General features: G+C 53.3%; 1 protein-coding gene across 3 annotated transcripts in view; it reads left to right on the top strand.

Annotated features, from left to right (window-relative positions):
* The window catches only part of NRG2 (neuregulin 2), a 187,379-nt gene that overhangs the window by 153,221 nt on the left and 20,988 nt on the right, over positions 1–13,170 (top strand). For all 3 annotated transcript variants that reach the window (XM_032250564.1, XM_032250561.1, XM_032250562.1), the window contains exon 4: positions 8,591–8,711. In XM_032250564.1, coding sequence (XP_032106455.1) covers positions 8,591–8,711 — 121 coding nt within the window. The remainder of the gene's footprint in view (positions 1–8,590; positions 8,712–13,170) is intronic.

Below are 13,170 nucleotides of genomic sequence, written 5' to 3'. Positions count from 1 at the left end.
GGCCCCCCAGCCCTCGGGCCCTGCACGTGATCCCTCTCGCACTCAGCTCCCCTCCCTCCTGCTGGTGCCATATCAAGCCCTAGATCTCAGCCGATTCAGAGAAATGCAGTGGAAGCATAAATGTTTAGCTTTGTTATCTGGGCCTGGAAGAGCCGCCAGCTCTCATTTTAAATACCCTGAAAACCAAATATTTTGAAATCAAGAGGTGGGGGTGGGGGGAAGGATATTTTTAGAAGGCAATTATAGGAGGCTGGGCTGCCAGGAGCGGGGCTGCAGAGAGAGGCAGGCCCGGGGTGTGCGCAAGCCGACTGCCTGTTGCCTGCTGCTTTGCTGGGCCCCTGAGCACTGGCAGCCCTCTCCACTGGGCCATGGGTGGGCAGCTTGGATGCATGGGGCCCCTGGTGGCAGCCTCTGTTCAGGGAGGACAAACTCCTCCCCCACAGGCCATCCCCATTCCTTCAAGTCTTGCAAGGTCAGGACCTCACAGCACCTCTTACCTTCTCGTCTGGACAGTGGCAGGCCGAGCCTCAGGGTAGAGGCTGCCTTCCTGCTGTGCTGCACTCTCAGGCCCTGGTTCTTTCCCTTGGCTGGGAAATTGCCTCTCCTCTCTGCCAAAGTTGCCTGTCCTCAGACAGTGCCCCTTCCCCTCTGGCCTGAGTACCTACAGATCGCCCTCCTCCTCCCAATACACACAGAGTATGCCATTTGGCTACCTATTTATTGGGGTTTACTTCCAGTCCTGCCTGTCACAGGATCTAATCCTGTATCTGTCATTACCTGCCTCTATTTCCACCAGACAGCCTTCCAATACGCCCAGCATGGTCCAAAAGATGACATGGAACACACTGTGCCCTGTGGCCCCCAGACAAAAACCTAGTGCAGACCCAGACTGTCCTGTACTGGTGAGGGACACCCCATCCTCCCAGCCCCTTGGGCTCCTTGGTCTCCCTTGCCACTGTGTCTAATATATCTGAGTCTCCATGTCCTTGCCAGTCTTCTTTCTGGATATTTCTCATGTCTGCCTCTTCTGCTCCTCTAACTATCCCTCAAGGGTAAAACTGGCTCAGGCTTCATCCCTAGTCACCTGAACCAGAGCAGCAGCCTCCCAAGGTGCTTTTATCCTGTCATGTTCCCCACCCCACAGAACCACAGAACGGGGGCTTTGTTCTCACCACCCTGGCCTAAGTGATCTTCCCAACCTGACTTCCATCAGTCCCCTGTCCATTCCATTCTTACTCTTGCTCCTATGCCATCTCACCCAAGCAGCCTTCCTCCTGGACCATCCCAACCCACTACAACGTCTCTCCCAGCTAGGGCTCCTCTCCTGGGCCACTCCTTGGCCAACCATAGTCTGATGGCATCTCTTGGATTCTAGCCTTTCATTAGCCTTCAACTCTCATGCTGTTGCTGAACTTTCTCTGTGGATGTGGCCACCCCAGTGAATCTGTGAGCCCAGGAATGGGAGAACAGGGAGGATGCTTTCTCCTGGAAGTTACAGTCGTAGTATTTGTTGAGCCAAGCTCCACATTATCCCATGAACCCATACTCAAAGCCAGGACATATTTTATAAATAATGAGAAGCTCGGAGAGGTTAAATATTTCACCAGGAGTCAAACACCTAGTTAATGATAGAGCTGTACCATGTAAAAGTAGCTGGCAAACACTTAGCCTTTGAGCTCCATGGGGCTATGTCTAGTCTGTCTACCACCCTAGCCTCAGGGCCTAGCACAGCGCCTGGCTCACAGTGGGTGCCTGATAGATATTACATAAGAGAACTTCTAACCTGCTCCAAGGTCTTTACTGCCTCCTCGATGGCCCAGCCTGGACATGATAGCAGTGGGGGTGTCTGAGCTCCGACTTCTCTCAACCTATCCCAAGTTTGGGAAAGTGGGCTGGTCTGGAGTCTAGCACTTGCCACGTCTGCCACAGTGGTCAGACATTCTCGGGTCCACTTTGGATTTGGGGCTTCCTATTTCATTAGTCAAGACTTTCTTGATTAGAATTAACTTAAACCTATCTTAAGGGATTTATTTATTGGCTTATAAAACTGCTAAGTTCAGAGGTAGAACTGGCTCCAGGCATGACAGAATCTAAGAACTCAGAGGAAACGTCCAAGAACTCACAGGATGGGTCAAGACAGTGTCTCTCACTATGTATTGGCCTCATTCTTTCCTACTGTAAAATGGGCCTCTCCGTGTTTGGGGAGTGAGGTGGGAAGAGGAGGCCATGGCCTCAGACAGTTCCAGACCTACCACATCCCGGCTCCTTATAGTCAGAGCTCTGCCACCCGGAGAAAAGACATAGCTTTGTCTCTGTGTCCATACGTACAGTCACAAGCATGGATTCTGACTGACCCTGCCAGGTCATGTGGCTCATGTGACCAGTTGCTGTGCTGGGAGGGTGGGGACCGTCTTTGCCTGGCCTGTCTGTGTGTGCACAGGGACTACTGAGAGGCAGAGCACCGTGAGTGACGGCCTGGCCAGAACTCCACGGAAAAGCACTTCCGTAGAGGGGTGCTGTTAGCAGAGGAAGCGGGAGTGGCTGCCATGCAGAAAGCACAGGAGTGCCCTCTCTCTTGCACAGGGCTTGGGGCCTGTGGCCAGAAATGGTGAGACCCTTCAGATAAGCCGTAGTCCTGTCCCATTCATGGATTCCTGTCAGCCCTTAGCGGGCTGTGCTCTGATCAGTTTAGGGACCAGACAGTGCAGGCTTTGGGCTGAGCACTGAGGGCATATCTGGAATCTCAGCTGCTCACAGCCTTCTTGCCTCTTGATCCTCCGGGGGAGCGGCAAGGCAGAGCAGGGGAAAGAGTATGGAGATTTGGTGTCATCCAGGCTCCATGTCATGCAGCCCTGAGTAAGTCACTTCACCCATCCCCATCTTCAGTTTTCCCGTTGTGGGTCTGAACTAGATGATCTTTAAGCCCCTGTCCCTCTAAAATTCTGGGATTCTAGTTTGATGTTGAGGCTGACATACTGTGCACCTAACCAGTACACGCACACACACATGCACACACGCCACACCACACCACACCACACCACTTCTGCTGCCTCATGCAGTCCGTGGCAGGCAAGAGCCTACTCTTGATGTGGAGAGGTGAACAGGGCCACTGCTGGGAACCAGGAGGCCCCTGCTGTGGATGTTTTCCCAGGCAGAGATGCTGAAGCTCCTTGTTTATCCTCGGAACCTATGAGACCTGCAGCAACCACACCCTGTGGTCTGCCCCCTCTGACTCATCCCAAGGTGGGTTGGTTTGGCCCGCCCAGGCCAAAGAGAAGCCAGGGCTATAGGGATGGGGCGGCCAGAAGAGGGCACAGGGAGGCCATCGGGGTATCGCCTCAGCTCTTGGGTGGCTACTGCTCTGTTTGGGTGGAGCCCAGGGCTCCTTCCTCAGATCAGACTAGGCCTTCCTTGTAGTCAGAGCTCTGCTAGTTCTCAAGAGGTCCCCACCTTCCTGAGCTGGCAGGCAGGAGGAGGAGTCGCAGGAAGTTTGTGGTACTAAGACAATAGTCGGTTTGGTCCAACCCGCTTCTGAGCTAGAGAAACAGATGCCTCATCTCAGGTGAAAGGCAGCTTGGGAATGTCCTGAGGTGGCTGTACCTAATGTCAGGCTTTGCCCCAGAGGACAGGCAGTTTTGACCTGGGGTGTCATAGGACCATGGAAGCCGTGGAGAGGCCTCTGGGCCAGTCCCTCACCTGGAGTCTTGAAAAGGCTGGCTGTTTAAAAACACACACACGCACAGATGCACACTCATGTCAGTCACACTTTCAGCAAGCGCTTATTCAACAAGATCTTGCTGCAAGCTCTGAGTCACAGTCTTGGCCCCCAAGGAAGCCCCTCAGATGGCAGGAAACTAAAAACTGAACTCTAAAAGTCTGTCTTTTCTAACAAATTCAGAGGAAGGTAGGCAATTTACCAGAGGGAAAGGGGCCTCGATGGATGAAGAGACACTCAATCTGAGTCTTGAAGGACAGGCAGAAGTTGTCTCCATGAGCAAAGGTGATAAGCAGCTGCAGTGTGGACAGCAGGGGACACATCTCCACAGCAGCGGCTCCCACCCTGCTGCTCTCACTCTGCAGGGGCTCTGATAAACTCACACTAAGACACTAACAGTTTATCAAAACTTCCTGGGCTTACCCCTTCCAGGCACTTTTTAAAATTAATTTTTAAGTTATAACTTATATACCATAAAATTCATCATTTTAAAGTATACAATTCAGTGATTTTTACTATATTCACAAAGTAATATAATCATCACCGCTAATTTCAGAACATTTTTGTCACCCCAAAAAGAAACCCCATGCCCTCTAGTAGCCATTCCCATTTCTCCCTCTCTCCAGCTGAGGCAACCACTAATTCTGGACATTTCATATAAATAGAGTCATACAATGTGTGGCCTTTTGTGACTGTCTTCTTATACTTAACATAATGTTTTCAAAGTTCATCCCTGTTGTAGCATGCACCAGCACTCCATTCCTTTTTATGGTTAAATACTATTTCACCGTATAGACATGCCACATTTTATCTATCCACTCATAAGCTTGGGTTCTTGGGTCAATTGGATTTTTCCACATTTTGGCTGTTACGAATAATGTTTCTGTGGATATTTGGGCACAAGTTTTTGTGTGGGCATAGGTTTTCAGTCTCTTGGGGATACACCTAGGAGTGGAATTTCTGGAGCACATCATGACTATGTTTCATTTTTTAAGGAGCTCCCAGACTGTTTTCCAAAGAAGCTACACTATTTTACATTCCCACCAGCAATACATAAGGGTTCCAATTTCTCCACATCCTCGCCACCACATGTTATTACCCATCTTTTCGATTCTGGCCATCCTAGTGAAAGTGGTATCTCAGAGTGTGTGTGTGTGTGTGTGTGTGTGTGTGTGTGTGTGTGTGTGTGTTTTAGAGAGATGGGGTCTTGCTACATTGCCCAGGCTGGTCTTGAACTCCTGGTCTCAAGTGATCTTCCTGCCTTGGTCTCCCAAAAGTACTAGGATTATAGGCGTGAGCCAGCCATGAGCTTGGCCTCATTGCAGCTTTGATTTTCATTCCCCTAATGTCCTTTCTGGAATATTTGCATTTAATAGGAGACAGTGCTTTAATCTACCAAAAAGATATCATCATCCTCCAAGGATACCAGACTAGTCCCTGGGATGGTAGCAGAGGGCACTGTTTCCTCCAAAAAATAAGATATTTATTTTCTCATTCATTCATTCAGTAAATATTTGTTAAACACCTGTTATGTGCCAGGCACCATTCTAGACATTGGGGTTTAGGGATAACATGTCAGACATAGCTCCTGCCCTAATGGAGCTTACATTCTAGCAAAAGAACTAAGCATTAAACAGCAAACAGTTGGTGGGGCGCGGTGGCACATGTCTGTAATCTCAGCACTTTGGGAGGCTGAGGCAGGTGGATCATAAGGTCAGGAGTTTGAGACCAGCCTGGCCAACATGGTGAAACCCTATTTCTACTAAAAAATACAAACATTAGCTAGGTGTGGTGGCGTGCACCTATAATCCCAGCCACTTGGGAGGCTGAGACAGGAGAATTGCTTGAACCCGGGAGGCGGAGGTTGCAGTGAACCAAGATCATGCCACTGCATTCCAGCCTGGGTGACAGAGCAAGACTCTGTCTCAGAAAAAACAAAAACAAAAACAAAAAACCAGCAAACAGTTGCACACCTGGTCATGTAATTATGTTAGAATAACCATAAGTAGAAGTATATGAAGCTAAGAGAGGGAATAAGGGAGAAGCCTGACCAGCTTAAGAAGTCAGGAGACTCCTCCCTGAGACACTGATATTTTGAACATCCTGGGCAGGAGGGCACCTGCTTCTTAGAGAAGCAGAGCTATGACCAGTGTAGTGTGAACATACTGGAGGAGAGGGACGGGAGATGAAGTGGGAGAGGTGGTCAAGCCCAGATTAGACCTGGGGAGAAGCTGGGGGCTTTATTCTAAGTGCAAACGGAAGCCATTGGAGAGCTTTGATAATAGAAAAGATTTATTCAATTGACATATTTTAAAGACCACTGTGGCTGCTGCAAAGTAAAAGAGATGAAGGCAAGAGTGAAGGCAGAAAGACCAGAGAGGAAGCTATTGTGGTCATCCAAGAAAGAGACAACGTCGGCCTGAGCTAGGGGAGGAGACGCGGGGCATGGATGGAGTCCGTGTATACGGACACACTGACGAGGGGGTGCAGACGCGTTGCCTCAGGAGCCCACATGTGCTAGAACAGTGTGACTACACCACAGTGTGAGTGCACCTCTTCCGTGTGGAAATCTCCCTAGAGTGTGGCTTCCCCACTGGCAGAGTTGGGCAGTAGTGTCTTGGGAAGACCCTGCCATTACAGAGGAGTGGCCTTTCTGAGGTGGAAATTCCTGTGGTCACTCTTTCCCCCACACCCCCTGTGACTGGTTCCCCGACTATCCTCCCTTTTTACCTTCCCGGGGCCCCAGCCTAGTCCCACGACAACATGATGCTGGCAGCCTGTGCTCAGTGCACATGGCTGGGGAGGCTGCCTTTCTTCAGGAGTTGTCCTTGGCCTCCCAAGGCCTCGATGAGCACAGAACTTATGTGTGAGAAGCCCAAGTGTGCAACTGTGGCCCCGGCCACCCCAGCATCTTCCCCGCTGTCCACTGCTCACTTGGCTGGGGTGAAACAATGGGCACAGCAATAGGCAGTATATGCCACCCACAGCTGCAGAGGACACCAGGCTGGGCCTAACAGATCCAGGCTGAGATTTCTCTGGCTGAGCCAAGGCCCACAGGAGATCCCAGGCCTGTGGTCCTCACTGTGCTTGCATTCGTCTGCTTATGTCAAGCCTGGGTGCTGATGACGAGGATGCACAGCCAGGGGTTAGGAGCCCTGAGCCTCTGTTGCAACACACTGCACTCTGGCCAGACACTTTGCTGCCTTCTCTCTCTTCATTCCTCCCGTGCAATGTAAATGAAGGGCAAGACAACCTCAAGGGTTCTCCCAGCAAGGGGGTTTTACAACTGGCAGGCGAGGTCACCTCAGCTGTTTCTCTTCTCTGTCCCTTTCTTAGTTCCCTGGGTCTCACTGACCCAAAAGTGGGGCAGAGATCAGCAGGAGGTCTCCAGTCCCAGCCAGCATGTGGGTTCCAGCTGGGACTGGGGTTGAGCCAAGGAGGGAGACCTCAGCAGGGGTGGGGCTCTGGGATGCCAGCTCAGTAGCAGGCATGATGTGGAGGGGACCGTGAAGCCGGCCCTGCCCGCTGGACTTTATCAGCGTGCTCCTCAGACATATACAGAGGCAGAGCTGTGTATACACTCCCAGCCCCCCACGCTCCATCCGTCTCCCCACATGTCTAAACACTGAGGATGCCGAGTGCCTGCCCTCCTCCTCTTCCTCCTCCTCCTCCTCCTCCTCCTCCTCTCACTTCCACCCCCATTGCTTCAGGGAGTGAGAGAGACCCGGTACCCCTGAGGAGACAGGGCCAGCCGGGGTAACTTGGGCCACCTCATTCAGGAGGCCACTGCTGGGCTGGGTGGAAACCAGAGGCCCTCAGAGGCCCTGGGAGCTGAGGGGAGCAGGACCTGCTTCTGGCTGTCCAGCCTGGATTGGACGGGGCATCATCTAAAACCGATGTTTGGGGCAGGAATGCTCACTTGAAGCCAGCTTTCTGGACGCCATTCCCTGATGAGGAGCAGAGCTTCAGTGATGCTCATTTCTCAAATGAGTCCAGTCAATCAGACGTGCAGTCTTAAAGCCCAGCCTTGCTCTCCCCCAGTTTCACATCCCAGCTGCCCCCATCCCTTTCCCCAGCCCTGTCTCCTCAACAACCTGAAACCCATGATTTATGACCAGGGCTCTCCAAGGCCTGGAGGCTCCCTCGAGGGGCAACAGCTGATGAGGTGGGGGAGGAGGGGGCTGTCTGGGGTGGGGAGATGTGGAGAAGGCCCCAGATGCTTATGGAGATGGGCCATGGTAGCCTTTGAAGCATTCCTGGGAGGTTTGGAGCCAGCCCAGCCCTTGGAAAAAGGGGGAAGAGAGTAGAAGCTAGGGTTTCTCCTACCCCCAACACCTCTCCAGATCTTAGAAAATGACAATGTCCTGAAGGTGCCATCCCCTGCAGGCCCAGCTCCCTTCCAGCCACTCCCTGGTCCACTATGAGAGCCCAAGCCTTGCAGGCAGGTGTAGGTGTCTTCCCTGCACCCCCTCGTGGGTTTGTTCCCCACATGAGACATCAGAATCTCAACCACCTGCAAGGGAGCCCCCAGAAAGCCAGGCAGGGAAGGGGAGAGGTGGGCCCTTATTCAGCATAGGAAGCAGTTCCTGCTATTTTCTCACCCCGCGCTCCCCCCCGCCCCCCACCACAAAAGAATGAAAATCTTCCTGGCCTTTGGAAGTTCGCCTAGAGCTTGGGTGCAGGGTTGCACTGGGCAGATGGGCAGAGCTCATGGTGGCCTCTCCTTTGCCTTATTAATGACTAGAAGGGACCACCCCAGTCATTCCTGCAGCCTCTGGTCATCTTCCAGTTTTGAGATGGGGCATGAGGGAAATGATAGCTGAGGCCTAGAGATGGTCTCAGTGGGTCACTGGCACATATCTCTCATACCCTCAGTGAGCACCACCCTGGCATCCTGGTCGGGGCACGCCCGGAAGTGCAACGAGACAGCCAAGTCCTATTGCGTCAATGGAGGTGTCTGCTACTACATCGAGGGCATCAACCAGATCTCCTGCAAGTAAGTGACCAGTAGGGGTGGGCATGGGGGCAAGAGCAGGGTAGGAGATGCTGGGTCAGAAGTGGAGGGCTCTAGGAAAAGTGGGTTCCAAGCCACTGACAAGGGTTCCCCAAGGGGTGTAGATAGGAAGCTTTGTCCTACTTCCTAGCCCTTTCCCGGGGTGTAGACAGGAAGCTTTGTCCTACTTCCTAGCCCTTTCCCGGAATATAAGGAGTTATACGCTCTAAGGGGCACAGGGGCTTGTACAGTCTCCATTTCTCAGGCCCCTACCCACCCCATCTCCTGATGTCTACCCTTTCACCAACACCCTTTAGGGAGATGGTGAAAGTCTATGCCCTAGGCACTGGGCTCTGGGTTCTCTCTCTTTCTCTCTCTCTCTCCCTCCCCTGGTCTCCCTTTCTCCCCCTCTTTTCCTCCCCATCTCTCAGCAACTCTCCAAACTTTGTTCTTAATGAACATGTCCCAGGCTGCATCTTTCCCAATAACAAGGAACCTGGCACGGCCAGAGCGCAGATCCCAGAGCCCTCTGCTCCTGTAGCCTTGAGAGGAGAAGAGGAGTCTGCCCAGAACCCAGTACTGACCTCAGGATCTGGCTGCCCTTCTGCCCTACAGGACCCCATTGTACAAAAATGCCCTGGGTGCTGCCTGTGCCCCTTCAGCCCTAGCCCCCTCTCCATGGGATGAGGGGACACCAGCAAGGACACCACTCTGAGTATGGCCCAATGGCGGAGGTCAGGGTGGAGGAGAGGCTCAGGCTGGGGCCTCTCTGCCTCCCCAGGGGCTAGAGCCTGCTCAGCAGCCAGGCAGGGTGGCCCCAGCAGGAACTCCAAGGAGCTCGGAACCACCCACTCCCCATAGCAAACAGGGCAGGTGGGAGACAGGCTGTCAGGGAGGCCTTGTTCAGGCCTGGCCAGATCTTCTGGGCAGCTGGGCCTACAGTGCCCGCCGGACAGATTCTCTGGTGAGTGTGTGAGGAGGGGAAGGGAGCTTGGTGAGGGCAGCACAGGCTCCCGACAGATCTAGGGGAGGAGTGGGGGGTGGGGCTAGTTAATAACTTCAGTGTTTCAAAGCAGCCCAAGCCTAGAGCTCTGGCAAGGTGCTAAAGCTGCCCCATTCCCATGGCATCTGGGCAAAGGCCACCAAAACATCGGTGGAGATTCAGAGAGAGATGTTTGACCTTCCCCCAGACCAGGTCAGACTCAGCACTTCTCAGCTCCCCTGCCTCTGATCTCCCTCTCCAGATCTGCAGCCCCCTTCCTGGACACAGCCTTGCCCAGGAATGTTAGCCTGGTGAGGAGGCCAGGACTTTTAAAGACCCCTCCACCTAACAACATGGTAACAAGGGGCCGCGCCTCCTTTATGCTCAGCTCAGTGCTGGGTGACCGGCCCGCTCTGCCAAGCAGAACCGTGACTCTTGCCCCCACTGGCCTCTTCCTTGGCCCCAACCACACCTGCTGCCATCTCTTTCCTACCCTCCCCAATCGCAAATCTTAGGGGAGAGTCCCAATAGCAACAACAGGCTCTGTAGGGAAGTTCTCAACCCACACTCAGCCCCTCATCCTTCCCCACCTTCTGCCTCTAGGAGGCTGCCATGTTAGTGTGACAGACCCTAGGGAACATTCTAGCCTTGAAACTTGAGTTCTTTGGAACAGATCTACTAGAAACTCGCAAGGGTCCCGGCATACCTCACAGGGATGGCCCAGCCCTGCATCCCCCTTTCCTTGTCTCCTGCACCCTCTTCCTCCCCGTGACATATACACCAGGTCTCTCCTCTTCCTGAGCCCCTGGGACCCCTGAAGCTTGAAGGGATCCAGCACTGTCACTGAAGCCAGCCCTCATCCAGGCAGGGAAGGTTCTGGCCCCTCAGGCCAGGTGCCAGAGCTGAGGAGGGCCATGGGGGCCAGAGTTCCAGTACTAGAGTTTGGTGTGAGCAAGGGAGTGGTGAGATACATGGGCTCCAGGAGGGCCCTGCCAGCAAGGTTGTACCCCTAGGGCCCCTGAGTCCTGCCCAGCTAAATGAGAGGAGCAGAGGCAGGAGCCTGAGCCTTGTGAAGACGGTGCCCTGTTCCCCTCCCCACCAGGGCACCTGGGCTGCACTGCTTAGACCTGGGTACCCAGAGCCACCAATTCCCCATCTCAGCCACCCCTGGTTCCAGCTGAGGTTCCTGGAACCAACTTCCCTGACTCCCTTTGTCAGCCCTTGGGGGAGAGGGGCATCCATCAGAACGGCAAGTCCTCAGAGCTGTGCTGGAGAAGGGCAGGGGGGGGGGGGGCAGGGCAGAGCCCAGAGGCCATTCTGGGGGTGGACGAGCTGGGAGGGAAGGGGGGCAGGCCTCTTGGGGTTCCTGGTGACACCTGAATGGAATAAAAAGGAAAGAACTTAGGAAACGGAACTCACGTCTTACCATTTGTGCTGTTTGTTTACTTTTTATTTTGATTTTTTTGCATTTCCGCTTAGCTTGGATAATGAAACTACACTGGTCAGTTTCATTCCAGTTTCTATAAAAATCAGTTTTCCTTCCTGGTTTTCTTACACTTGTTGTTGTGTATTGGTTCAGAGCCCTGCAGGGAGTGTTGGAAAGCAGGCACACTCCGTCCCTCCTGTTTTTCTAGAATTCAGTGCCAAGAGAAACAGTGTCACTGATACTGAATTTTGTTTTAAAAAAGACAACGTAGAGGGATTTGAAAATGGGAGTCCAAATCAAGGCGACTGTCCCCTGTCTGGGTTAGACAGGGGCCTCTGCACTCCCTCTTGCTGCTTTCTCCTCTTCTCTCCGTGTGTTTGTAGAGCACGGTTGGTGCGTGACTCTTGGGGACTGGTTCAGGGGATGATGACAGAACAAGACTCTTTCCAGCCCTGTGCACATACCAGTGGCATGCCTCCCCTTCCCATCAGCTCATCCCCCTCATCCCTCTGCCCCTACCCCACCCATGTCCAGGTGATTCCCCATCCCACCCCCATCTGCCTGCTCACCCTCACCACATCTTCACCCCTCTCATGAACTCAGAGGCCCTTCACTCCCTCCAGTGCCCAGGGCACACCGTCATCCTTCATCCACCCCCTCCTCCGGGTGAGGGCAGCACACATGGCATTATCCCCAGGCTACTAAAAGGAGAAACTGAGGCCCGGGAGGTGGGGTGGGGAAGGGGAAGGCAGAAGTCCTGACCTCTCTGTCACCCCAGATGCAGCCCGTGGGCTCTCCTCTCTGCCCCTCTCTCACCCTGCTCTTCTCCAGCCCTGGGGACAGACCTTCCCAGAGTCATAGCCGATGACACGGTGGGAAAGGCTGGGAAGGCTGTTACCTGCTGCTGCTTCTAATCTGTCCACTGTGCCCCTGAAAATCAGAGGATCAATCCCAGTTGCAGTGGAAACCACCAACCACCACCCAGCCCCCAATGCTTAGTTCCCCAACCATCCTGGTTGATAGGCTAATGTACCCCATACTCTCTTACCCTGGTATTAGGTGCAGGTTAGAGAGGCTATAGGCCCAGCTCACCCACAAAGCCTTCTCTAGGGAAGCCCCAGCCTCCTGAATGTGACGTATCCTCAGCAAACAGGACTACGGAGAGAAATAGGAGTGTCCAGGAGGTCCCTGAAGGAGCTAGTGCCCCAAAGAATGAACAGTAGTCGCTGTCAGCCTTCCACCACCCCTCACTGTGCCTGTTCCCAGTGCCTTTTGTTTTGTTCAGCCAGAAAATGGGGAGCACATTTTCTCAAGGAAGGAAGGTTAGGACCATAATGTTGTGCAACTCAGCAGCCATGAAAGATGTAAGGATGTAGTCAGGGTAGTCCAGGCCACAGGGACGTATAGAGTTCTCATTGGTCTCCAAGGGTCTTGGGGCAGCAGCCCCGCTTATGTCAGCAATGGAAATACATTTCTGCTTGCCCCTTCTGCCCCTGTACTCCCCCATTCTCTCTGTCTGTCATACACACACACGCACACGCACACACATTCACACACACACACACACACACGCACACACATTCATACACATACACAGGTTTCCCTGCCTCCAAGAGCTGAGCTGATCTTAGACATTGGACACACGTGCATCTGTCTCTTTCTTGTTCCTTTGTGGAATTCAAGAGTCATTTTGGCAACTTCCTGGGTCTTTGGCAATCCTCCACTCCCAAAGGCACTTATGTTTGAAAATCACTTCTCCCCCTCTAGTCCCCATCACAAGTGGACATCAGTTTCCAAGAGCTGAGGAAGAAGAGCTGAGCCTGGCTGGAGCTGGTCTGGTTGGGAAGCCTTAGCCACTACCTCCATTTTCCTGAGCTGGGATGAATAGGGACGAGCGCCAGGGATCAGAGAAGGACGTGTTGACAAGGGGGCTGATGGTGGTCTCCTCCCCCAAGCCACCTGCTCAACAAGATGAGCTTGCACCTCTCCCCACCGATGCCACTTTCCTGATACACTTCCCAGCCCTCCACCACCCCTCCATTAGCCAGGCAAAC

Source organism: Sapajus apella, unplaced genomic scaffold, assembly GCF_009761245.1.
Source record: "Sapajus apella isolate SASKATOON/1434 unplaced genomic scaffold, GSC_monkey_1.0 scaffold71, whole genome shotgun sequence".
In the NCBI taxonomy this organism is placed as follows: domain Eukaryota; kingdom Metazoa; phylum Chordata; class Mammalia; order Primates; family Cebidae; genus Sapajus; species Sapajus apella.
Note: the sequence above shows the minus strand (reverse complement) of the source record. Positions and strands in the feature narration are given on the sequence as shown.